General features: G+C 37.2%; 3 protein-coding genes across 12 annotated transcripts in view; 2 read left to right on the top strand and 1 right to left on the bottom strand.

The window, feature by feature from the left end:
* Nucleotides 1–1698, top strand: part of LOC137039070 (netrin-G2-like) — a 78668-nt gene extending 76970 nt beyond the window's left edge. For all 3 annotated transcript variants that reach the window (XM_067414251.1, XM_067414249.1, XM_067414250.1), the window contains one exon: nucleotides 121–1698. In XM_067414251.1, the coding sequence (XP_067270352.1) occupies nucleotides 121–338 (218 nt within the window). In that variant the 3' untranslated portion in view covers nucleotides 339–1698. The remainder of the gene's footprint in view (nucleotides 1–120) is intronic.
* A 2302-nt stretch (nucleotides 1699–4000) lies between these two features.
* On the top strand, nucleotides 4001–6315 carry endog (endonuclease G). Its single transcript, XM_067414253.1, has 3 exons — nucleotides 4001–4685; nucleotides 5048–5157; nucleotides 5703–6315. The coding sequence occupies exons 1-3, from the start codon at nucleotides 4140–4142 to the stop codon at nucleotides 5980–5982; spliced, it is 936 nt and encodes a 311-aa protein (XP_067270354.1). The 5' UTR covers nucleotides 4001–4139; the 3' UTR covers nucleotides 5983–6315.
* A 2536-nt stretch (nucleotides 6316–8851) lies between these two features.
* The window catches only part of dab2ipa (DAB2 interacting protein a), a 122330-nt gene continuing 104813 nt past the window's right edge, over nucleotides 8852–26368 (bottom strand). For all 8 annotated transcript variants that reach the window (XM_067414256.1, XM_067414254.1, XM_067414257.1 and 5 more), the window contains 8 exons: nucleotides 25630–25866; nucleotides 25213–25414; nucleotides 23617–23795; nucleotides 21767–22664; nucleotides 20073–20225; nucleotides 15103–15305; nucleotides 13945–14032; nucleotides 8852–12733 (listed from right to left, as the gene is read on the bottom strand). In XM_067414256.1, the coding sequence (XP_067270357.1) occupies nucleotides 12566–12733; nucleotides 13945–14032; nucleotides 15103–15305; nucleotides 20073–20225; nucleotides 21767–22664; nucleotides 23617–23795; nucleotides 25213–25414; nucleotides 25630–25866 (2128 nt within the window). In that variant the 3' untranslated portion in view covers nucleotides 8852–12565. The remainder of the gene's footprint in view (nucleotides 12734–13944; nucleotides 14033–15102; nucleotides 15306–20072; nucleotides 20226–21766; nucleotides 22665–23616; nucleotides 23796–25212; nucleotides 25415–25629; nucleotides 25867–26368) is intronic.

Here is a 26368-nt window from a genome sequence, read left to right as displayed (position 1 = left end):
TGATCACTCTACACATCTGAATAGTAAAGGCACGTGAAATTTAAGTGTTTAGATAAAATTTTACGAGATATAATGTAACGTGGTGAACAATGACAATCTCCTCTGTCCTTCTACTTTCAGCAAACGTGTGCGACGACGAGCTCCTCCTGTGTCAGAACGGCGGCTCCTGCATCCAGAGCCAGAAGTGCGTGTGTCCGCCCAACTTTAAGGGCGTTTTGTGTGAGCAGCCGCGCTGCCAGGGCGAGAAAGGGTGCGACGGCGCATCGGCCTGCTACCTCAGCACTCTGACGCTGCTGCTCTGCCTTCTAGCCAACAGCCTGCTTAAAGCCAGCGCCTAGAAACCCATCTTAGTCCTGATATCGATCCTAGTGTACACAGGCCAAATGGCTGAACCCCGTGGACGGACAGACAGGGGCCTGAACCCTGTACGGACCCAGCCTCACAGTGCTGGAATGGTTTTTTGGAAAGGGCGGCGGCTAAGCTGAGGTCAAAACGCCTTCATGAGACGAGCAGCTTATTGCTTGACTCCTAGCATCACTGATCGCCTGAACTTTATACCAAAAACAGAAAAAAGAAGTTACTTCTGTTTCAGCTCACTCTACACAAAACTCAAGTGGAGAAATATATAGATGAAGTTTTATTTCCTTTGCATTTCTACTTTCTCTATAGTTTCAACGCTCACTGAGATACAAGCACTGCACTTAGCCAGCTTGTTTTAACGAACAGCAAACGGTCGATATCACGGAAGCCTACTTATGCCAAGTTATTCTTCTTCTCATGAAGACTTGTTTTTACATTTCCTTTCATTGCTGCATTTTTCTCGCATTTTATTGCCATTGAGGTTTTAACAAGTAGATGAAACCAATGGAAAAGATGTTTAATCGCCGTCCTGCTAGTACGAAGAACGAATGTCTCTATAGCTTGTGTTTGAGATTACGTTTCTGGAATGTAGAAAGAAGTTTTAAATTGTCACATTGAGCAAATATATATCGATCTTTCTGAAAGGAAATATGAAGTATTGTATATTCTGATTATTATTTCACTATTTTTTGTAGAAATTGTTATTTTTGTTTGGAGTAAATGTAACATTGTAAAGACATTGCAGCCTTTATTGCAGTGCATATGGTATTCACACCATTGTAAAATTATATTTGATGATACAGCAGAGTGCATCTCTAATATATTTGGAATATTTCTCCATTCATATCATTGCATTTAAATAAAGCATAAAATGATTAATTACATGCACAGCTTTAGCTCAACGTAATCCGCACATCATCTTGATACTGGCATGTATTCATAAGCAGATATGACCATTTCAGACTGGTTATTAGCACACTCCTGTGATGATACCAATGATATAAGTACATTCCTAAAGCACAAAGTCTCACAAACCCCGAATAAACACAAAATAATTACAAAGCACAGAAAAACTGCATCGCCAATCAACACAATTAGAATGGCCATTTAGATGAGCAATCATAATGCAAGTCAGCACATCATATATCATGGACCAGGTTATTTTTCAAATAATTATTTTTCCTTCCGTGGGTCTGAAAGAAATGCCAAAATCTTCAGCGGCTCATGGGTTTTTTGATGTATTTCATATTTACAAATGCTTTAAATTCATGATGAGCCAGGGTAAATGAAATACTATGAATAAATATTATAAATTAATAAAACCTGACAATCAGAAAGCACAAAGGGATATGAGTGAATTGTCTTTCTTTAGACTCTGTTCTTCATGCAAATCGGAGCTTTAATGGCATATATTAGTGCCTGAGGCTGCATTACACACTCAACACAAAAGTCTCTACAGCTAATAATAACAGTAATTCATATCAGGCCATTTTTATTCCTTGAAAGTTTCACAAGGTGAATCAGCTGTATACTGGATGTCTACAGACCCAGATTCAAATGTGCTGAGCCATTTGCATTTCTCTACCCACCTGCATTGAAATAAATGTATAAACCCTTAATAACATCTTGAGTCAGCAGAGCTTATGCCAGGTGGAGACTTTTGCTTTCTGGAAACAAATAAATGAGGTTTTACCCAAGCACAAGTTAAATACAAGCTGCTCACAGAAATAGACTGCGTGATATATGAAATTCAACGTCTTATGCAATTAATACTGGTTGAGTTATTGCACAGGTAGTATATTCATTTATGTTAATACAATTTATTGCACTACTAGACAGTTACTGTAATTTAAGAACGCATTTCTATGCCTATATAACAATTAATTGACAAGTTACCATTGCACATGTTGGTAATAGATAGGAGCGTATGAAAGAGGATTAAAAAAAATCCCAAAATCTCAAAAGTTAAAGGAAATCCCGCACACATTCGATTCTTGCAAAAGATATCAAATAATGTTTATTAGCAACGCCTATATAACAGACTTTCAGAAATATGCTCTGGTCAAAGGATGTATATGATCAAAAATACTGAGCCAAACACTGTCCATTTTGACTACACAAAATGTCATGTCAATTTGAAGTTAATTTTAGAGTGATAATATATAAACCATATCAGGATTCATCAAATACAGAGCTAAAACTTTACAGATGCTTGAGCTGTTGTGTTTGTACAGTGATGTCATTTTCTGCAGGATGACAGGAGTTACAAGCTTTTGTTAAAGCGATTGATAGATTGATTGATAGATTACCAATTAAAACCACAAAAAGACATTTGAATCACAGGTACTTCAAGATTTTCCACTGGTAATAATACTTCATACGAGAATTTTAAAACGCGTATGTGTGTGTGTTTGTGTTTTTCTATCCCAGTGGGGACTTCAAACCTGAATTCACACAGACTCGTGGGGACTCATGTAACTGTGGGGACCTAAATTAAGGTCCTCATGGGAAAAACAAGCTTATAAATCATACAGAATGAGTTTTTGTAAAAACATAAAAATGCTAAAAGTTTTCTGTTGTGGGTAGTGTTAATGTAAGGGGAGATAACAAACAGTTTGTACACTATAAAAACCATTACATCTATAGAGAGTCCCCGCAAAGATAGCGAACTAGTGTGCATTTAAATTATATCGGTTTGCTATAAGGACCACTTTATCACAAAAATGTAGTTGTGTGGCATATATATTATAGTCAACTAACACTAAAATCATAAAAAATATATATATAAAAAGTTATCTGAAATAAATCAACTTTAAAGTGTTTAGTTCACCCCCCAAAATTGTCTTTCTTTCTTCTGCTGAACACAAAATAAGATATTTGGAAGAATGTTTGTAACCAAGCAGATCTCAGCAGCCACTGACTACCATAATATTTTCCCCACTGGTAGTCAAAGGCTGCCAAGATCTGCTTGGTTACAAAATATATTCCAAATATCTTCATTTGTCTTCAGCAGAAAAAAGAAATTCATACAGGGTTGGAACAACTTGAGGGTGAGTAAATGATGACAGAATTTATTTTTTGGGGTGAACTATCCCTTTAACTGAAACAAAATATTAGTTTAACTTGATGTAACAAAATAACTAAAACTAAAATAAAAACCCTATATAGACATATTTAAAAGAAACTAATACAAATGGCACAAACAACAAAACTACTAAAACTAACTAAAATGAAAATATTAAAATCAATACTTAACATTTAAAAAATTCTCAATTCTAATAAACTATAATAGTATCTTAAAGATACTGCAATAACACTGTTTACGAAACAATAACAGGATTGAAAGAGATTTTTTAAATATTAACCAAATAGATATTAGATGGGGAATTTTTTATTTACCCCCTCATTTAATTTTTAAGTTTAATTTACCCCCTTATGGTTAAACACCAGCCAGTTTAATTACAATAAAATAAAAAGTTCACTTAACTGTGACAATGATAATAAAAACGAATCATATCATCCACAATATTTCATAGCGTTTATGTTCCGCATAGTAATAATACACTTTAACTTTAATTTTGAAACGGTGTACTGCCTTTTAAAGAAACGAGAGACGTCATAAACATGCGACCAAGTGTCCTTTAACCCTTTCTTTTACAGTCTATCCCATAGCCGGGGTGGCGATGGGGCTGATCACATGAGTTATGTTAGTGAGGGCAAAATAACAACACGCTCATTTTATTTAGATACATTATTTAACTATCTATTAAACGTAAACAATGCATCGTGTCTTCTGCTCGCGGTGGGTTTTATCCGGGCTGTCACTGACAGCTGGCGTCGGCATCGGCGCCACCTTGAGAGCAGCCAGCGATCGCCATAATGAACGCCGGGGTACGAGCCACAGCGCTGGACTGCTGGACCGCGTGCCGGTCATCCCGATACCGAGCGTCGAGGCAGCGTCAGAGATCAGCACGTACCAGCCAGGACAGGTCGCTGTAAACAAATCTACAGCTGTGATGAAATACGGCTTCCCTTCCCTGTCAAACATTAAGAGCAGAGAGGCTTACGTAACCGCATACGACCCCAAAAACAGGACTGCAGCGTGGGTCATAGAGCAGCTCAACGCCGAGACGATAACCGGGACATCGGACAGAAAATTCTGCGAATTTAAAGAGGACGACTCGGTTCATGTTTACCACAGATCGAGCAATGCGGATTACAGGGGCAGCGGCTTTGACAGGGGTCACCTGGCTGCAGCAGCCAATCATAAGTGGAGCCAGAAAGCCATGGATGACACCTTCTACCTGAGCAATGTGTCACCACAGGTGAGCTGGAACTACTTCCTAACAGATCTTACGCCAATCACCAGTTAGTGAAGTAGTCCATCAGGAATTGATTGGAAAGATAAGAGATGAAGTTGCAAGAAGGGGAAGTTATTTTGACTTAAAGAATACCAGGGCACATCTACTTTACTTCAAATTCTTAATTCATATTCTTACTCATATTTGAAAGAGAAGCGTTTCATAAATTTTGAATTTTGAACCACCCTGGTGTTTTAACTCTGCAGTAAAGTAGTTTTACTTCATACAATGGTGACCACCAGTTATTTAAAGAGTTTGCTGCTTTCCCCCCTTCTATTTTAATGGGTAATTATGGCTAGTAATATTGTGGATATCTTTCCCTACAGAATCCTCATTTAAACCAAAACGCATGGAATAACTTGGAGAAATATTGTCGCTCTCTCACCAAGCATTACCAGAATGTCTTTGTGTGCACTGGACCACTCTACTTGCCCCGGTAAAAGTCAATATTCTCCGAAATCTGCACTGCCTGTTATGATATGCCTTTAAAGGGACACTTATTAACCAATAACTTTATTGGAAACAAACAAGGCGGCTCACTGCTCAAGTTTCACACAAGAAAAAAAATTCTGTCATGTACTCCTGAGTTTCTTTTGTTGAACACAAAAAGATATTTTGAAGAATATTGGTCCCCATTGACTTCAATAGTCATTTTATAGTCAGTAGTCAATGGGGACCAGCAACTGATTGGTCACAAATACTCGTCAAAACATCTTATTTTGTGTTGTGAGACAGAAACAAAGGAACATTTGAGGATAGGTAAATGATAGACAATTGCTTGATTTTGGGGTGAACTATTCCTTTAGATCAAATGTAAAATCTGGGTCTGACAAAACCATTTGAGAACCACTGCTCTAGAAATGTAAAATTAGCCACAATTCTAAATGTTTAAGATATTTTGAAGAAAAAAAAATGATATTTGAAAATGTCAGTGATAATAACTGATAACTGAGCCTAACATTGTCCTCCCTGCACCTACAGGCAGGAACCTGATGGCAAAATGTATGTGAAGTATCAGGTTCTGGGAAAGAACCATGTAGCCGTGCCGACTCACTTCTTTAAGGTGTTGATTCTGGAAAAGCCGAGAGGAGATGTGGAGCTGCGGTCCTATGTGATGCCCAATATGCCAGTAGATGAGAAGATTCCACTGGAGCGCTTCCTGGTCCCCATTGAGAGCATCGAGAGAGCATCTGGACTGCTGTTTGTACCAAACATTATGAAGAGGACCAGTGGTCTGAAAGCCATTACTGCCGGGCCGTGATGAGATTACAGTGATTACTGAGGGGGAATGGGAAATAAATCTCTCAAAATGCTTCATTATGCCACTGTCAAACATTGGTAAAGTTACTGGGGAAATTTCATTTTCAAGATATGTGGAAATCAGATCATATCAGTCATTAATCATTGTCTAATGCTGTATTGTTTAGGGGAGATCTTATCCCTTTACTGTTTTTTAGATAATAGCCAAAAACAGAGCTTTTAAAATGAACAATTAATGCCAAGCCAAAGCTCTGTGTTGTGTGAAGTTAGATTTTAATTTATTTGTATTAGGCTACTGGAAATAAATTTAAAAAAGTGTGCTATTCAGAAATTATCATGTGTATTTTCCATTTCTTTAAACAAAGTCACGCTTTGTATACTTAAAATTACCTTAATTTGTGATTATCAACGCAAGTAATCAATCATATGATTTAAGTTAGTATGTAACAGACCTGGAAGCATCATGAGGAATTTAGTTGTTACTGGGCATTTAGAAAGACAAGAAAAAAACAATAACACTGGTAAAGTATGTTGTTTTCCACCAGCATTAAATATATTAGCTGTTCTTTATGCACAGAAACAAAATATATAGGATATAATTAAATACAAAGGTTACCTCAGAGTAAGAGCCTGCAAACTGATTTTGGTCAGTTTAGGGGAGAGAATGTCACGTCACATTTTTGATAAAACAAAGAGAAAATTAATTCAAATGGTAAATTTGTTGTATGAAAAGTGTCAACTCAGGTTTATTTCAAATTGGAAAGGATCGCTGTTTCCAAAACTAATGTTAGGTAAGTTTGTGAGAGGTTTTTGTTTCGAGCATCAGTGACCAAAAACATTCGCAGTCAGTGCATTTCTCCTCTAAATTCAATCTAACCCATTCACACATTACCTGTCTTATTAGCTGCTGTGCTATAGTTTCGGTTGTTGTGAAATGTAACATTAAACTTTGAATATCTCCTACTGTAGCCTTACAACAAAACCAACAGTCAGGGACAGGGTTCAAAATGTAACCGACGGCGGTGACGTCATCTCAGTGATTGCATTCTTCATTTCGATTGGTCAATTCTTATGTAATTGTATTGGCCGCCTCTTCCCTTTATATTTAACCATTTGTTGATAAACCTGTCGCTGACAATCCCAAACTAATCCTAACTTGCACACAAGTCTGTCAATGTCTTTTCTCTCTATTTTGTATTAAAGTCCCTCTATGGTGGGAATCAAGTTTTAAGGTTGTTTATATGTCTATTTAAAGTTTTAAATACGCTTTAAGACAAGCCATGTGCAAATTCATAAATCAATACCATATTTTTTCTTTAAAGGTGTACTGTGTAAATTGTAGCGGCATCTAGCGGTAAAGTTGCGAACTGCAACCACCCACTGCTTAGCCCTCCCTTTCAAAGCACAAAGATGACATCGTCCGAGACAGCAGAGATAGACTAGAGCTCACTGTAAGGGGACATCATGTATGTAGATAGAAATGGCTCATTGTAAGGCAATACAAACAGTTCATTATGTAAGGCCTTTATACACACAGTTATGTATATAATATTGCATTTCTGTCGATAGATCCTCATAAATATTACACACTGTACCTTTAAAAATGCAGTAATCCAAGACTGTTGGAAAATTCTGGTGTTTCTGACCTTACAAACATGTTAAAACCAACCAATCACGTGAACTACAAGCATTTCTCCACTGACTCTTACCCAGTCCAAATACCCACACTTGTGGTTTAGTTAGTGAGTGGATCAGAGTGAGTGGAGCCTGAGGTGGGGATAATTAGCATATCCGACGTTTTCTAAATGAAGCAAAGGTGTAGTTACATTCAAGCTATTTAAAGGCATGAATAATTCATTTTTCACAGGAAAAATAAAGTGTCGTTTTGGTGATCAAATGTGAGTTTTAAGGGATAAACTTATTGACTATAGGGGGACTTTAATATTTATGTTCAATGCAGCTGTTTTTGTTTTTTTTCCTCATATGTCAGTGTTTTAATTCAGATAATGTGATACAGTTTAGTATGAATAAATCAGATCACATTTACACTGTGTAGTAACTGTTATTCTTGTGTGCAGTCAACACCACAGTGTCTCTGATGGACCATTTCATTTATACAGAACCAAACTTGCCTAACAGCGTTGTTTGCTACCTTCAGGCACTGTTATTTCCTTCAGAAAATACAGTATGTGCTGTTTTGTCATAAGAAATACGAGCATTTACACTTGAAGACCACTGGATGGCACTGTGGTTTCAACATCACATTTAAGAGAGATATTACAAATCTGAAGAGGTCAAGTCGTCAGCATGAGTATGGTCCATTAGGCACTGCAAAAAAAAACAAAAAAAACCTTTTCTTACTAGGGGAATTTTTGTCATGTTTCTAGTCCAAACATTTAATATTTCTTAAAACAAGAAATATTTACTAGACAAGCAAAAGTAATTGTCTTGTTTTAAGGGAAAAAATACCTCAAAATTAAGTGATATAATCTGCCAATAGAATAATAACACCTAATTTAAACAGAAAACAAGATTATTTTGCTTACCCTTTTGGTAGATTATATTGCTTATTTTAAGCAAAAACTCTCTTAATGTTGAGATATTTTTTCCCAAAACAAGTCAATAATTTGTACGTGTCTAGTAAATGTTTATTAATGTAAGAATTTTGAGATTTTTGACTAGAAACAAGACAAAAATACTAAGTCAGAATTTTTTTTTTTTTTTTTTGCAGTAGGGTGAACGTGACGATACATCAATGAATCTCTCTCTCTCTCTCTCTCTCTCTCTCTCTCTCTCTCTCTCTCTCTCTCTCTCTCTCTCTCTCTCTCTCTCGTATTTCTTTAAGAAAGACCTTAGTGATAACACTCATGGACAAATATTTAGCTTTTATTTTGAATGGCACTCACTGAGGTGCACTCATCTTGACAATGGCATTCTACATGGATATATACATTCTGTCCATAGCATTTACTTAACTTTACACAGGTGAAACAATATATCTTTTTCTCAACAACAGTATTTTTCTTGGACTGTACAGTAAACTATCAAACAAAGTCAGAATCTTGAAATAGCTAAATAAAACTTTAATAATCCTAGAGGCAATTGTACATTAATTGCACAGAACTTTTCTTCAACACAAATGACTTCTCATATATTGGCATGACTTCTGTTCATGTATGTACATGTGGCAAAACGGTCAGCTTAGCTCTGAAACATACATACAGAAGATGTAGAGGTAAAGCAGAAAACAATGTGGAGATTTTTTCTTCTTTTTTTGTTTTTAAATATAATCATGCCAAACGGAAAAATGTTAAAGGTTTAAACATCCTTTAAACCAAGTGACACTAAACAGCAGCCCTTTTACTTTCACAATCTATTATGGGATGAAAAAAATGTTTTCTTTATTGTTTTAATGTGCCGTACTATTGCATTCAAAAGTTTATGTGACATTTTTCATTAGCTTGTTTTCAATTTCTCTGTAATTAACTAAAGTTACCATTAAGGTGTGGTCACATACAGCAACATTTCTGGAAAAAATGGTGAAATGTATATTGTTAATAGCGTAGTGATGTGTGAAGCACAAACATAAGTCACTTTCAAACCAAGCAGTTTACTGTTGGTCAATGCAGCAAATTTAAATGATCAACGTGAACCGTTGTGAATCCTATGTGGGGAAATTCTTAACTCACACATGAAATTCCTGACTGTATGGAATCCTATTGAAATTAATACATTTCACCCTCAAAGATTTGCCAAACAACAGTAAATGTGACCAGCCTCACCAACCGCGAATGCAAAAATAATGTTTTGAAACAGGTTCTTGAACCTTACTGGTCAAATAAACAGACTGTCCCACCCCCAACCTCACGCCATTGGTTGAGTATTTTAACATTCAACAAATGACACACTTCTACTTGAAAGAAATTTAAAGTCACCATGAAATAAAATTTTGTTTATGGAATATTGCAGTATTTATTAAAACATTATTTTATTATAATGTGCCCTCGCTTTGTTAAATTAAAATAACTTCCCCTCCTTCTTACAACTTCTCAGCTGCATCCGAAATTGCATACTTCCTGCTTTACCGAATTCACAGTAGGCAAAAAAGTACCCGGATGAACTACTACTTCCGGTGAGATTCTGAAGTGTGGATACTTTACTATCCCATGAGGCCATGGGAGAGGATTTGTGAATGGCTGTGACGTAACTGACATTGGTAGGTCACATGATGAGGGCAACATGTAGAATGTAGTAACTACTAGTTCATACTAGAACATATTTTTTTAGTGGCCATGAAGTAATTAATCATTGAAAATAAGTACCTAGTTAGAGAGTATGTCATTTCGGACACAGCCCTATTCTCTGATGACGTGTTTACTGGTGTGAGGGCGGGACAACCACACCACAGCAATCCATCCAATCAATTCAGAAGGACCAAAAGTCCCGTCCTACAATTTTTCTCATTCGAGAAGCTGTTTTACTCTGATATACGTCACAATAGGGAAGAAAAGATAACCGTGACTTCCATGTCAACTTGAACATTAAAGGTGCTGTATGTAGGAATGGCTCGAGGCTCACAGGGGGTTGCTAGTTTAAGGACACGCAACAGTAATAAGCGCAATTGACAATGGAAGGCGAGGAGACTTACACATTATAAGTTGATGAGTTAATTTATCCACGTTTTAATGTGCTTCCATTCATTGAGACTTTAGATGTGTTCAGAGGCTCTTTACGTTGGGTAGAATCTGCGATCTCTGACCCAGTTTGTTTGCTTCCATGACAGCAATGCGCTGTGATTTCTGCCGACTGGAGACCTGGGGTGTTGAAATACTATTGGGTAAACTGGCAACGTAGAGTTTCGCACAGACCAAAACAAAGACAGACCTTCTGATGCTGTAGCATTGTTTTTCAGAGAAACGAGTGTGTGAACTCAGCATGTTTCCAAATATTTGTAAACATATTATGGCATTTATATCCTTTAGTACAGTCAAAAACGTACATACAGCACCTTTAACGTTGGACACATCCAGCCCTTAAATTTGGGGGTTGTAACAACACATACAATTGAATAAATAAATTATCTGAACATAATTTAAAATATAAATTAAAAATCATTTCCAAACAATAATTAAACAGAGCATACTTTCTCTCAAGCCTGTATGATAAAAAAAAAAAAAAAATGTAGCTATGATGGAGATTTCAAAGAAATGGAGATGTTCGATCTTGAGATTTATACACAAAGTGGTTTGCCCTTGCAGTTTTTTCCAACAGCATTGTCCCAAACAATCTGATGTGAATATTTATACATAAAGAAACACTGAAAGTCTTAAAACTCCACTCTGTAATCCTGATTTGAATAAAGTTCAGTGAAGCTAAAAACAGGCTCGTCTGAGACCGGAGCAAACTTTCAGGGTCTGCAGGGTTGACGCAACTATTGCCGTGCTGCACTGACTCCCAGCTTGTTTGATGCAAAATGCATTTGAAGAGCAGGAAACATCACAACCTTTAAGTTAAAAAAACAGCCACGTACCCTTCACACATCTCAAACCTCTGTCATCCAGTAGAAGTGCCGAATGCTATATGCTTTGTACTTGCTGCTCTGAATAGCCTTTATAACAAGTCCACAGAAGCAGGTTTTGGTTAAAGGGTCCATTCTAATGCTATAGAAAGTGCATAGAGTGGAAGAAAGACATCGTGGGGGGGCAGACACTGATTGTACTGTAGGTATGGTGTTGGATGCGGAGTTTAATACTGGTCATGTGATCAGCAAGCGGTGTGAGGACATTTCTATCCACAGCGTTGGTTGAGATTGTAGAGGGATTAAAGTGTGCCGTCATCATTGCTCTGTCTAGAAGCAGCACCTCAGTGTACAATCGGAGCTTACACTGTTTATACATTTTTCTTCTTCTTCTAATAAAGTACAGCAGACCTCAGCACAAGAAATACACACTGTACGAAAAAAGGAAAATCTCTTTTCTCTGAAAAGCCCATAAAAAACTATATACATGAATGAGGCGCGTCACCTCTATATAGACTCAAATGTTATGCGCATAGAAAAAAAAGGGATGCAACATGTTTCTCTTTACCCTTACAAAAAAGCCAGCATTTTGTGCTACTGCTGCCCGGGAGTGACGCAAGCAACAAATACACGTTGAATGTACAGATGTATCAATAAAAAGAAAGCAACAAATAATTACATACTTATGATCATTATTATCATGCTAACTCCAATCAAATGGCGTATATGCACAGTTCAAATCTAGAGATGATACGGAATTTGGTCACAGCTAACATCTGTGACCGAGTGACTCTCGAGGCTAAGAATGAAGCATCATGGGAATATTCCATTAGACATCTTTGCGCGGCTAATAATCTATTAGTCTTTATAAACTGAGCCAAAAAACATTGTGCAACTCTTAAACTTCTACCCGATTTGTTCTCAAAGGAGTTATTCCGACCCAGTACTCAGGACTTTGTGAAGTAAATCTAAACCTGCTGGAGCGCTGTTTTCCACATTGTAAGAGAGTTACCCATAGCCCTTGTCCATCACTAGGCGCGTAGGCCCGTGTCGGTTTGTATCCACGCTAGCAGTTGCTGCTGTTCCGGAACTCTCCGTTTTCCGTGATCTGCAGCTTCGTAGGGTTGGTGGGAGAGATGCCGTTCCTCGTTTGCATGCTGTAGCGATCCTTCAGCTGAGACAGAGCGCTCATTAGCCGGGCGTTCGCGGCGTCCAGGGATGCAATTCTCTTCTCCTGTGGGGAGTGACCATTCATGGAGGTCAGATAGAAGAAGGTGATTAACAGTGCATGATATTTAATGTTTAATTAAAGTCTTTCTACTCCGCAACAGACAAAAGGTATCTAGCACTATTTGGTCTGAAACATTACAGTCTAATTACAACATCCATAAAATGAATTTATGGAGTTAAAATTAAAATTCATGCGGCGACAGCAGTAATCTCTCCTTGTCTTTATAAAATAAATCTATGATGTAAACGAATGATTTTTATAAGTGCAAGAGTGAATACACAGTTGGTGATTTTTATGCTCATCAAACTGTTTATGAGAGACTGATTGTCCCTGGAGGACACAAGTGTTTATCATTAAACTTTTAACTACATTAACACTTTTAAACCTCAGAGACCAACTCATCACATCATGCTGACATCAAAACAGAACACAAGAGGGCGCTATGACCCTGCAAATGATGCAAACATCCGAAATCATTAGTGAAAATGCATACATTTTTTTTGTTATTTAACAGAAAATTTTACATTAAATAATATTATCAGCATAAGAACTTGAGTGAAAAGTTAACAGTGATTTCTTAGTATTTAGTATGCACCTGTATTGCTTTAGTGACAGCACTGTCAGAGCGGACACAGACTGATGATCGTGTTCTACAGCTTGATTTGAGAATGTTCTTCTTGTGCTTAAATGGAAGCAAGAAAACTATTTCGATCAAACATCTGTTTATTTAATTAGTGATACAGAAATAGATCAGAATATTTTTTTTATTTTAATGTTCATTTATTGTTTTAAATGTAAGACTTGTGGAATCCCCATAGCTGCATTTATTTAATCAACATACAGTAAAATATTATTACCATTTAAAATAGCTATTTTCTATTTTAATGTATTTTAAAATGTAATTTATTCCTATGATGGCAAAGTCGAATTTTCAGCATTATTCCAGTTTTCAATGTCACATGATCGTTCAGAAATCATTCTAATACGCTGATTTGATACTCAAGAAACATTTATTACTATTATTAATATTGAAAACACTTGCTTAATATTGTGGAAACAATTATTCTTTGTTTCCAGGATTCTTTGATGAACAGAAACTTCAAAAGATTTATTTACTATTACTTTTGATCAAAATAAAAGCATTCATTTCTTTTCAATAAACCTTGACTTGTGTACAATGAAAAAAGACATAACAAAGGTGATTGTAGATTCACCTGGGCTTCGATGATTTTCTGTTTGGAGTCTACAATGGCCTGCATGTCTGCATGATCTTTCTTCAACTCGTCTTCAACTGACATCAACCTGAAACATAACATGGCCACATATTTAAGCTACAGATAATATTTGATTGCTTAACTAAATTGTAGCATTATACTTAAAGCATCTCAGAGTAAGTAGATTGGGTATCATCTGGTAATTGGTGAAAGGAAATATTGTACTGATTAATTACACCATCTAAAATAATTATGTAAAGGTTAAAATATAGAGGACCCAATACTGAGCTTTGTGGAACACCACAAGATGTGACGCAACACCTGGAGGTATAGGTACCCATTGTAACATAGTTTTCCCTGATCAAAATGCGAAACAAATAGCTTTTGCGTTCAACTCAAGGCTACATTATTGTAATGCTCTACTGGGTGGTTGCCCTGCTCGCTTAATAAACAAACTCCAGCTGGTCCATAATGCAGCAGCTTGAGTTCTTACTAGAACCAGGAAGTATGACTATATTAGCCCGGTTCTGTCAACACTGCACTGGCTCCCTATTAAACATCATACAAATTGCAATATTTTGCTAATTATTTACAAATCACTAAATGGTTTAGCTAAACTCTGAAGCAGTCTTTCTAGCACTGTTCAGGAAGCAGACACACTCTGTCAGATTAAATCTAGACTAAAAACACAACTCTTTTACTAAGGCATACACATAGAACATCAATTTATCACTACAATTATTGTTTTAATCTGCATTAACTAGGTCTGCTAGAACCAGGAACACTTCCCATAACACCTGATGTACTCGTTACATCAAAAAAAGAATGGCATCTAGGCTAATGTTAGTCTCCGGTGCGTATCCAGATCAGATGGTAAACCTGTGTGTAGATGTGACCGACACTGCTCTGAAGTGACTGCAGAGACTATGTCAACTAGACTCTACTCTGTGAAGGCCTCGTCAACACAACATCTAGTGGAACTGATCCGCCTTATCTAAGATGCCTAAAGTTACAAACAGTTCATTTTGAACCCTAGTTGAATCTAATGTATCACCTTTTATAGGGAAACTACAACATTTTAGTTTCTAGACTGGATCTTTATTCACAAGGCCACACCACCTCAAATCCAACTCTCCTACTTTTTAAGCAGATCTTCACCTGGTGATAATGCTCTTCATCTGGAGTTCTTTATCATCTTGCTGCTTGCGTAATCGCTCCTCCGTGTCCTCCAGCCGGGCCTGGTACTCCAAGAGCATCTTCTGTGTTTGGTCGTCCTGGCTTTTCATGCGCGATTCATACTCCTCCAGCTTCTTAGCAGAAATACGCAGCTTCTCCTGCAGGACAGCTATCTCCTGCTGATACTGAGGAAGGAAAGAGAGAATGAGGAACTCTAATAGCAGGATTATAGAGCAACAAATTGAAATAAGGTTATTTTTCTTACTCCATTGAGAAATCTTGTTTATAACATAAACCTTTTTTTAAAAACTATTTTTCATTGGGGTAATCAAAATGTTTATTTGATGAATCTGATAAATAAATAAAAAACAAAACTGGTAAAAGTTTAAAAGAAGAAATAAAGCCATAATGTGAGATATAAAGTCACATTTACTGGAAAAGAAACATGCAAAGAACATCTAGTCTTAATATCTTATACAATTTTGCTTTTCAAGTAAATGTATCTTGTTTTTAAAAAGAAGTCAGAAATACTGATTAAGAAAAATGTTGTGCACTCCGCCGGGTTCATTATTCATTAAAGATCAGGAGAACGAGACATCAGACAAGCCTGAGCCAGGGGCGTGCTCTCCAGTGTTCAGTGTAACACTATACACTATACACAGTGTATAGTGATTTGAGCCTGATGGACAAAATTACAACACTAGAGAGAGATCAAGGGTCAACTTTATCTAAAGTCCTTTTGAATTGCACTTCTACTCTTTGACAACCAACTTGTCTGCAGTTTGACATCCACTGTGCTCGTATCAGTTTAAGACAAGATGTCGTGACTAAGCAGTTAGCAGTTCAGTTCAAAAGTTTGGGCTTGATAAGATTTTTTAATGTCTAGCTAAATATATTTTGAAATGTTATTTCTACATGTGATGTCAAAGCTGAATTTTCAGCATCATCTTCAGAAATCATTCTAATATGCTGATTTGCCGTTCAAGAAAAATGTCTTCTTATCAATAGCCCCGTTTCCAACGAAATGGAAATTTGTACAATATCTTATAGAGCAACAAAAGCGGTATAAAGAGGGAGTTCTCAGATGTGCACGGCTGTGGTTTGAAATGCATATTACATGAATATAGCCCTGCTAATCATCTTGTATCTGTCTGCTAAGCCTGGGAAATCCAGCAAAGCTGTATGAAATATACCTGTAGATGTTGCTGAATATTTAAAAGATTCATTTTTCATGCGTATTGGGGCAAACCTGTAGCTTAAACAGTAAAGCATTGTGCGAACAAAGCCAAGCTAATGGGTTTAATTTGCAAGGAATGAATAAAATGATAACCACTACACTTTGAAATCATTGTAAGTTGCTTTGGATGTATAAATGTACATTAACGTACACTAATTTACTAACATATTTATAAGACTAAACTGTATGTTGAAATAAGGTTATTTTTCTTACTCCATTGAGAAATCTTGTTTATAACATAAACCTTTTTTTAAAAACTATTTTTCATTGGGGTAATCAAAATGTTTATTTGATGAATCTGATAAATAAATAAAAAACAAAACTGGTAAAAGTTTAAAAGAAGAAATAAAGCCATAATGTGAGATATAAAGTCACATTTACTGGAAAAGAAACATGCAAAGAACATCTAGTCTTAATATCTTATACAATTTTGCTTTTCAAGTAAATGTATCTTGTTTTTAAAAAGAAGTCAGAAATACTGATTAAGAAAAATGTTGCTGTGTTTTTTTGCTTCAGGCTATTCAGAAAGTTAGAAAGTGCTGTATGAAATGTTTTATGCAGTTCTAAGGAGAACATTTTTTAAGAATTCACTGCAGACAGTCTCCATCTTGAGATTCTGCTTGGTCAATGGCTTATAGATTCAGAAACTGACTGCTTTATAAATATGCAAAGGCATGAAATAATAAGCCTCGTTTCTAGTGTTTTTTCATCGGGCTGCTTTTCATCTAGACTAAAAACACTATTGTGCAATAAACTTTGTTGCCTTTAGAGGATTCAACCAATCTTCTCAGCATCACTTACATTAACAGCTTCAAACAGAATGGATGCAGTGGGGTTTTGCTGAGGGAGAGGGTTGAGTATGTGGGCGTGCACGCTCTGTGCACTCCGCCGGGTTCATTATTCATTAAAGATCAGGAGAACGAGACATCAGACAAGCCTGAGCCAGGGGCGTGCTCTCCAGTGTTCAGTGTAACACTATACACTATACACAGTGTATAGTGATTTGAGCCTGATGGACAAAATTACAACACTAGAGAGAGATCAAGGGTCAACTTTATCTAAAGTCCTTTTGAATTGCACTTCTACTCTTTGACAACCAACTTGTCTGCAGTTTGACATCCACTGTGCTCGTATCAGTTTAAGACAAGATGTCGTGACTAAGCAGTTAGCAGTTCAGTTCAAAAGTTTGGGCTTGATAAGATTTTTTAATGTCTAGCTAAATATATTTTGAAATGTTATTTCTACATGTGATGTCAAAGCTGAATTTTCAGCATCATCTTCAGAAATCATTCTAATATGCTGATTTGCCGTTCAAGAAAAATGTCTTCTTATCAATAGCCCCGTTTCCAACGAAATGGAAATTTGTACAAGGAACTTTATTCCCAGGAACTTTTCCCCTTAGACCTGCTGCTGTCTGCGTTTCCATCACGGTCTAAAGTACTGTGAAGATTAGGCAAAATTAGTACAGTGACGTAGGCGACAGTCAACAATTATTTGAATATATTTTATATATTTGAACAAATATTTTAAAAAAAAGTTACCTGGTTGCCTTAAAATTTTTGAGTTCATTGAAATTAAAAATTTGAGTTAATACAATGAACATTTTTGAGAATTGACAACCTTTATTCAAAAATAAATAAAATATTTTATTTTTTAAAAGAAGCATACTGGGTAATTGTGTATGTTTTAGTTGTGATGATGCAGTGAAACATGCCAAATTGTGCTATTTTATCAAAATTTTTATGTGGTTCAGATACAATAATATTTTGCGTTTCTATTTATTAAACCAATTTGCTTCACTGTTTCAACTCAAATTTTTAATTTCAATAAACTCAAAATAAACGTACTTTTTTAAGTTAAACCAACAATATTTTTTTTACAGTGTAGACCCCTTAATCACCTACATCACTGTGACGTCACCGCTCTACTGGAGGCAAAACATAAGAAGAACTAATAGCAGGAGCACTAAAAGTTTGAGGTTTTGACTTTAAAATGTTTTTGGCTGCCAGAATAGAAGGAACAGCACTTTGGGTCCAAAACTGAAGTTTTACCGGATCCCGGCAGACATTCCTTCACAGAAATCAAGAAGACAATTGTAGTTGAATGCAATACACCATACAGACTGGATGGAGACGATCATAAATAATGCTTGTGTTTGCAGTGCACACTTCATATCAGGTAAAATAGTCTATGCATATGTACTGGTGTGTTGGTTTTATCTAGTACAAATCAGCACGTTTCTGTTTTATAGGTTATAAATAAAATCTATTATTATTAGGTGAAAAGTCGTCAACCTTCAGCGCACTAACGTTAGCTAGCTTAAATGATAAACAAACATACAGCGATAGATGAGTGTGCCATCATTTAAATGGTCTCTTAAAATAATCCACATTGTCATAGTTAGCCCAGCAACAGGTTACATTAGACAGCCTTGACAAAATTCCCCAAACCACCCGAAAGTAATTCATAATTAATTTACAAAAACAGCCATCACGGTCCCGCAGAGTCTGTGACTGTGACTGTACATATTCAGACAGCTCCAAACCTTCTTCTGCATCCATGTTTAAAAAATCCCTCCAAAAAGGGTCTTGTCAACATCGCGCAGCACCTTTTTTGCCTCCAGCTAATCCCCGCCCACCATGAAACGTTGCAATGTTTACAAACTTTTAAGGGGTCTATTGGTTTACTGAAGAGGTAATTAACAAAACGGTGGAAAAGAGATGAGCATTGATACTAAAGCGTATTCTGAAAGCTTGTAAAGCTAGATTTAAAATATTACATATTTTATCAACTATTAGATTTAAAATATAACATTTTATCAACTATTACGGACATTGACTGTGGGATGGCTGAGACGCATTTTCTATTTTATAAAAATATAAAAAAATATTTTTTTGTGCAAATGTAAAGACCTCTTCATTACAAAATTAAATTAATAAGCCTCAGGCTAAGGTAAAAATACAAATTCACACATTAACAGTAGAGGGCGCAGCTCTGTTGTGCTGCGCTACCATTCTGGATAATGAAAGAATAGGATGCAGGAGAAAAAGTTTTACCAATAATTTTAAAAAAAAATCACCAAAGTTCAGCAGCAAATTGGTCAATAGAGGTATATTAAATGCATAAAAATATTTGTTTTATTTACTGCATGTTTGGATAGTCTGATTTTGCCTTTGACTTTTAGTCTAGAACTATAATAACCTGTTCACACACAACGCCTTTGCACTTAGTCTTGATTTCTCTCGTCATGGGGAGAAGAGAGAGCTATCGGTCACATAAATGTGAAAAAGTAACGTGCGTTACTTTTTCGAAAAAGTAACAGATATTTTGTTGTAAATTTGAAAAGTATTGCGCTACTTTACTAGTTACTTGAAAAGTAATCTTATCACGTAACTCAAGTTACTTGTAACCCCCAACACTGAGTATAAATATTAAAATTTTTTTTTTTACATGATTGGTAATTCCAGAAAGGTTATCTGGCAATGTCAGCATGGAATATAAATAATATTCATCAACATATCATATCATGTCACAGAAAATCTATCATGTTTCAGTGTCGATAAATAGCTAAAGCAGCTAACGCATTCTAAGAGATTCTTACTGTCTGCTAGCACTTCCTGTCTGCGTCCCCATGGGAGGCCAGTTTTGAACACACAAACAGTAAGCCTGCTGTATTTTTATACAGCTGCACCGCAGAAAGAGGTCTCATTATTACCTTTTCAGTTGGCGTGAGATCCTCCTTGTTTGGAAAGTCCTCCCGGTGTTTCAAATCTGGGTCAATTCCCTCCTGCTCCAAATATTGCACATTCATATTCAGCAGCCATGCAGCAGTGCGGTCCAATGCATTGGGATTCACAGGGGATGGAGCCTAATAAAAGTTTATTTGAACACACACACAAATAAATTATTGTATCATATACATTTTTTTCCCTCATCCAGAGAAACATACACACACACAAGTGCCTCAAAACTTTTCAAGGTGAACACTTGTGCTCGCTGGAAAAAACACTTGATCATTTTTTTAATGAAGAGTCATTCAGCAGACATCAACAGACATCAAAGGAACAGTTTGGACAATGCGAGCAGTCATTTAATCACTAGCCCAGCGCCTGCGCTCTGGCAATTAATTCTGCTTGTCTGCTCCGTTCCTTTCGCCTCTGACAGCGAGAGGGCTGCGTGTTCATCTCAAACTAAGAGCCACGCTTGATTGTAGCATTGCACCAAAAGGCTCATTATCCCCTGAGAGATCTGAGTGCCAAGTTGTTTTAAGGATATCAGCCAAGTGGTAGCTAATTTAGTGGTATATAAATTAGCTATGAGAACGTTGCAACATAAAGAGACAGAAAGGATGTGATCAGTTTTATAATGCTATATTTTGAGAACTTGAAACTTTGAGACATATAACATATTTTTCTTGATTGTAGCAGCGAAATCAATGATTAGGTTTATAACACTTGAAAAAACATGAGTGTCGCTAGCCCTGCAAAACTTGTTGCTACAATGCTACTTATTAGCTTGTTGCTATGTGGTAGTGGTTGCTGGGGTTTTCTGTTGAGTTGCTCACTAGCACAACTCGAAGTTGATTCGTTGTAATATTTTGATCTCCAGATATGACTTTGGTCTCATCTTCAATGTAAGTCCATTGTATTCTTTTTTTTTAGTTTATTGTCCAAAGAAAAATCATTAGTTTAACTGCTTTAAATAAAAGCAACATTTGTTAAGGCAAAAGGAGCCTCACACATGACACGTAAGAACAAAATAGACATCGAGGAAAAGACCCAATTTATTCCCACAATCTATTAATTCGTGGCCACATTTTGTTAATTAGTTCCCTTGTTTTAGTTAAATTAAGGCCATTCAATTATTTGTGGCAAAGATATCTTTTAAAAATCATGTACGTTGTGGAAATCTAGTGCTCAAAAAGATGAATAGCACCTATAAGAAGCACTCTCCCAGTCAGGCTTATAATAGTGAACTAAAACTAGAATTATAAAAACATTTCTGTTACTTGAAATAAAATAAACTACAGTAACTGAAATTAAACCTTATTTTAGGTTTAAGATTCCCATTTCAAGGCAACTTTTCTTGTTTTCATTTGACTAAAATAACTAAAACTGTGCACAAAATAAAAAACTAAAATTAAAATGAAAACATAAAAAATTTAATTCAGAATATTAATAAAAACGATAACAGTATCTCAATGATACTAAAACAACCCTGGTCCCGTTACAGCCACAGGTTTTACATTAAGATTTTTGACAACATTTGATTTTATACAAAAAAGTAAAACTATTAACTTTGTTAAACTATTAAGATATATGGGTATATTGGCGCTGAAAAAAGTAAATGAATCATGAATTACTTAAAATCAGTTTTAGTTTTTTTCATTAAAAGACACATTTAACTCACTTGTTTGTGCAGGGTCCGCTGCTTGGATTCTGGACTGTCCCCTTTGGAGGATGATGACTGCTGCCTCAGTCTGGTACCACTGCTTGGCCAATCAGGAGATGATGACATCATGCTTCCACTGGAGGGACGGGGGTAGGGTGCGGTGTTGAGCATGTTGGGTGGGGTGCGGCCTCTTGTGACGGTCGGAGGCGGCTGGTCTATCCGGCGCTGCGGCCCTGCACTGTTCTGCCGCGGTACGTTGGTCTGGTGTTGCGTATCCGTGAGGGACAGCTGTCTGCGGGTGAATTCTCCAGAACGGCGAATGAACTCATCCCCACTACTGCCCCCTCCACCACTGGCCCCCGTGCTTGACTGGCTCAGGAACGGGTGCTTTGACCCCGCGGTAGCTGCTTCCTCTGCGTTACCCTGGGAGCTGATGGAACTCTGGCATTCAGATCCCGAATCGGCCACCGCACGGGGCGACACGGGTAATCCGGCAGCCATCTGGTACACAGGGTTCTGGAACGAGAGCGGGGCAAGCAGCTGGGACCTTCCCGGGGCGGTCTCTGTGCTCGGTGTCGTGGGGGTCTGACCTGCCCTCCTTAGAGTCGGACCACTGGGCGCGCTGCCCTTGACGGTGCGGGTGGTCCACACTCCCGTGCCCTGGCCGACTGAGGTCTGGCTGTCATTGATGGGGTCGCTAAAAGAGGTGTTGGGAGCACTCTCAAGAGAACGGCTGTCCTGCAGGTCCACCATTGACAAGCTCTTGCTGCCGTTAGGGATCTGAACATCTGGCTCGTTGGCCTCTGAGTAACTGGAGCTGCGGGCGGGCGACGGCTGAATCACAGAATTCCTCGTTACGAAAAACAGATCCTTGTTTTCAGGCGTCGGCGAGGGCAGCCGAGTGAAATCCACCAACCTGTCCAAGTGGCGACAGGACAAAATTGAAGATCACAGCTGTTCTTTAATTCAAATCAAATGCATTATTTGCCAATCTAGCTCATTTGCATGGTTCACTGAAGTGTGCTGATATGACAGATTACAGTCCGAACACTATACTTTACAGTACACAATGTCTCATGACAAAAAAAATAGCTTTGATTCAAGACTACATTAAAATATGCCAATGATTACTGTACAAGGGGATAAACCGCACTGGCCTAAAGCCACCCTGAAGGTTTTCTGTTTCTTTTTTTTCTTCTCCACATGAAGAAAAGGAAAGTATAAGCAATGTCTTGCTTGATTCTCTCCAGTCAAAACAAATCAGAATAAGTCTGGCAATGTTTGCATGCATTAAATTACCACTTTCTACATTTACACATTCAAACGTTTAGGGTACATTTTTTATTTTAAAGAAATGTATACTTTTATATAGCAAGAAAAATTAAATCAGTCAAGAAGTGAAATTTACGATGACACAAGATTTCGATGTCAAATAAATGCTGTTCTTTTGAAATTTCTATGTATAAAAAAATCACAAACCCATCCAGTGGTCATTTAACAATAAATGTTTCTTGAGCACCAGATCAGCATATTAGTCTGTGCACTCATACATTTTATTAATATTCATGTTTCCAGAAAACTGAACCCATGACCTTGGCAATGCTAGTACTGTGCTCTTTTAGTTTTAGCTAGTAATAGATTTGAAAACAAATTACATTACATTATCAGATCCAATTAATCTTCTTTGAAAGCACTGGGTGATCAATCGAGCAGCAAGAGAAGTTGTAGCGCTTCATAAGAGCCTTGCTCTGGAAAAGTTTCATCTTAATTTTTGCCATATTCCACACCAGAATGATAATGATTAGTTTGCACAAATATCTAATCTAAACCAGGCTGAAATTGAAAAGTCTACTTTAGGTTTGACTTACCCTGTGATCTCACTGTCCATGACCATTTTCTGAAGACCGGTAGACAAGCTGCTGCTGGGTAGACTGGGGGAGCCCACGCGCTCTGTGGGAGACGGGACAGGGACTCCGGTGGGGTTCGTCAGAGCTGAATTCACGTCCCGCAGGATCCGCGCTAGAGGACCAAGCTTGGTGATAGTACTCTACAATACAATGGAGAATGAATTGTGACTGACTGGATTCAAATTCGACAGAGCACTGAACTCACTCTGATATATATCACTTCAGAAACACCAATTAAAATAATGTTTAGTATGTTATTCCAGCACAGTTTAAAGCAGTAAGACAAGAGAGGCTCTGTGTTACAGTGATTTTACTGTTCAATGAATGTTGTTCGGTTTAGCGCAGAATTTTAATGATCAATGGCAGGTGTTAATCTGGAAGTTTCTATTGACAGTGCACAATTTAGCCTAACAGCAAGATATATTTTTAATACTGTAACTGTTTTATGGTTTCTAGAAAAATTCTGCCTAAATATTAAAAGGGTTTCCAAAAATGAAATTGATGTCATTAACTCTAGTCATGACTCTCTGTCTGTCATGACTCTAGTGTCGTTCCACACCCATAAGACCTCCGTTCATCTTCAGAACACAGTTTAAGATATTTTATATTTAGTCTGAGTGTGTATCCAAGTGTATTCACACTATACTGTCCATGTCCGGAAAGGGAATAAAAACATCATCAAAGTAGTCCATATGTGACATCAGTTGATATGATTTTTGGACCAAAATGTATTTTTGATTCTTCACGAGATTCTAATGAACTAACTGATGTCACATATCATGGACTCCTTTAATGATGTTTTTATTCCCTTTCTGGACATGGACAGTATAGTGTGCATACACTTGGATACGCTCTCAGACTAAATATAAAATATCTTAAACTGTGTTCTGAAGATGAATGGAGGTCTCACAGGTGTGGAATGACATTAGGGTAAGCCATTAATTACCTAAATTTTCTTTTTGGGTGAACTAACCCTTTAAAGATGCAATATTAGGCACTTTTACAAAGTTGTGATTTTGTATTTATGGTCTACTAGCATAGGTGTTTAAAAAATATACAAATTATTGCAGCACCTCTCTTCCCAGTCTGTCAGTAATGCCGAAAATTGAGTAATGCCGACCAATTGAGCGTATTTTGGAAATGTCACCCCTTACCATCATCTTGAGTTTTAAGTGTACAAACTCAACTTAACCAGGCCTCAGCAAGACCCATTTTTGTGTTTATGGCTTGGGTGGGAGTTATTTAAAATATGAATGTTCTGACATTTGACACTTTGTTCCTGGTAGAAAACTCAGGTGTGCATATATCTACTATTTCACATTTTAGATCATTGGATTGTGGTTCATCCAATCAGATTTTAGAGCCAGTACGGTCTGTATTTCATCTTAAGTGAAAATCTCTTCACTTCTATTAAGTATTAGGTTCTACTTTCTGATCTCCAAATCAGAATTACAATGATAAAAATATATTTATAAATCCCTTTTTACTGAGCTATGTGATTTTCTGTAAGGGAATCTCTATATATATCCCATGAAAATTATATTTGTTCAGTCACACCTGATCAAGCTGTGAGACCGCTTCTGACAGAAGAGAATGGAGAGTGGAGAGTTCACGGCCCAGGTCAACATAACCCTCGAAGCCTGCTGTGTTTGAGATGGTCTCTGGGTTGGAGATCTCCAGCAGGAAGCGCTGCATGTTGGTCCATTCATGCTCCAAGAACTGATTCATGAAGGACATGTACTCCTCCTTACTGCCAAACCTATCACAAAAAACACAGTAAATATAGTTTGAGTTTCCTAATGCCATCTAAAACACTTCATCAGTATGTCCACATAACTATCTGCAACCACAGGTTTTGTTTTCAGGATAGATTGGGGTGTGTTTTTTTTTTTTTTGGTGTTCTTTAAAATCAAGAACCCTATGGTTTGGTAAACAAAATTTCTATCGTTAATTTTCATGCACAAATTTACTCACTTGGTGAAGTTGGCGAGGTTTTGTGTCACTTTGGCAATGAGCGTGAGTGTCCGGGCGGTGCGGTCATCTGGATATTCCTGCATGAGGCTGAAAAGTGAAGGTGACATGATGGCAGGACACAGGAAGCGCAGGAAGAGAGACGCACTGATCAGGCGTTCGCTGATGTCTGGTCGTCCTCGGCTACTGCATTCCTGCCTCCAGGACGCAAACACTTCTTTCAGCTCCCGAGGAAACACGCTGGAGTGAAAAGCAAATTAAGCGATTTGTTTAGAATTAAAAAAAAATATTAGTTATCCATATCATTTAAGATGATTCCAACATATTGTCTTCAACAGTTCACAATGACTACAGCTAAAATTACCCTACAGAAAAACATGAGGGTGAATAAATGATGACTTTAATCCAGCATTAGTGAGTCTAGCACTGCTTAGTAACTGTTTATTAACAAACAGGCCCAAAAACAACAAAACTCCCACACAGTTCTGCATTCCCACATTGCATCACAGTCACAGTGAGCATTTAATTAAGTGTTAACAATGCGGGACGGCATCTTCTCCCACAACACTTTCACTGCTACCCCCTTTAACCGTTACACCCTCCTTCGATTTTCACATCATCGCTGTAAGGACGTCCCCTGCTGCTGCCTCTAACTCACCACAATCTGCTATCAAAGTTGCTCTTTTTAAGACTGCAAGACATAAAAGATGGCGGACACAGTTAGACACAACCTGTCAAGATT

The sequence above is a fragment of the Pseudorasbora parva genome, chromosome 13 (assembly GCF_024679245.1).
Source record: "Pseudorasbora parva isolate DD20220531a chromosome 13, ASM2467924v1, whole genome shotgun sequence".
Lineage (NCBI taxonomy): Eukaryota > Metazoa > Chordata > Actinopteri > Cypriniformes > Gobionidae > Pseudorasbora > Pseudorasbora parva.
This window is presented reverse-complemented; position numbering and strand designations above follow the sequence as displayed.

Excerpts from the sequence above, each read along its gene's own strand:
- endog (XM_067414253.1), top strand. The coding sequence starts at position 4,140 with ATGCATCGTGTCTTCTGCTCGCGGTGGGTTTTATCCGGGCTGTCACTG. Across the intron at positions 4,686-5,047 it reads TGAGCAATGTGTCACCACAG|AATCCTCATTTAAACCAAAA; the intron begins GTGAGCTGGAAC and ends CTTTCCCTACAG. Across the intron at positions 5,158-5,702 it reads GGACCACTCTACTTGCCCCG|GCAGGAACCTGATGGCAAAA; the intron begins GTAAAAGTCAAT and ends CTGCACCTACAG.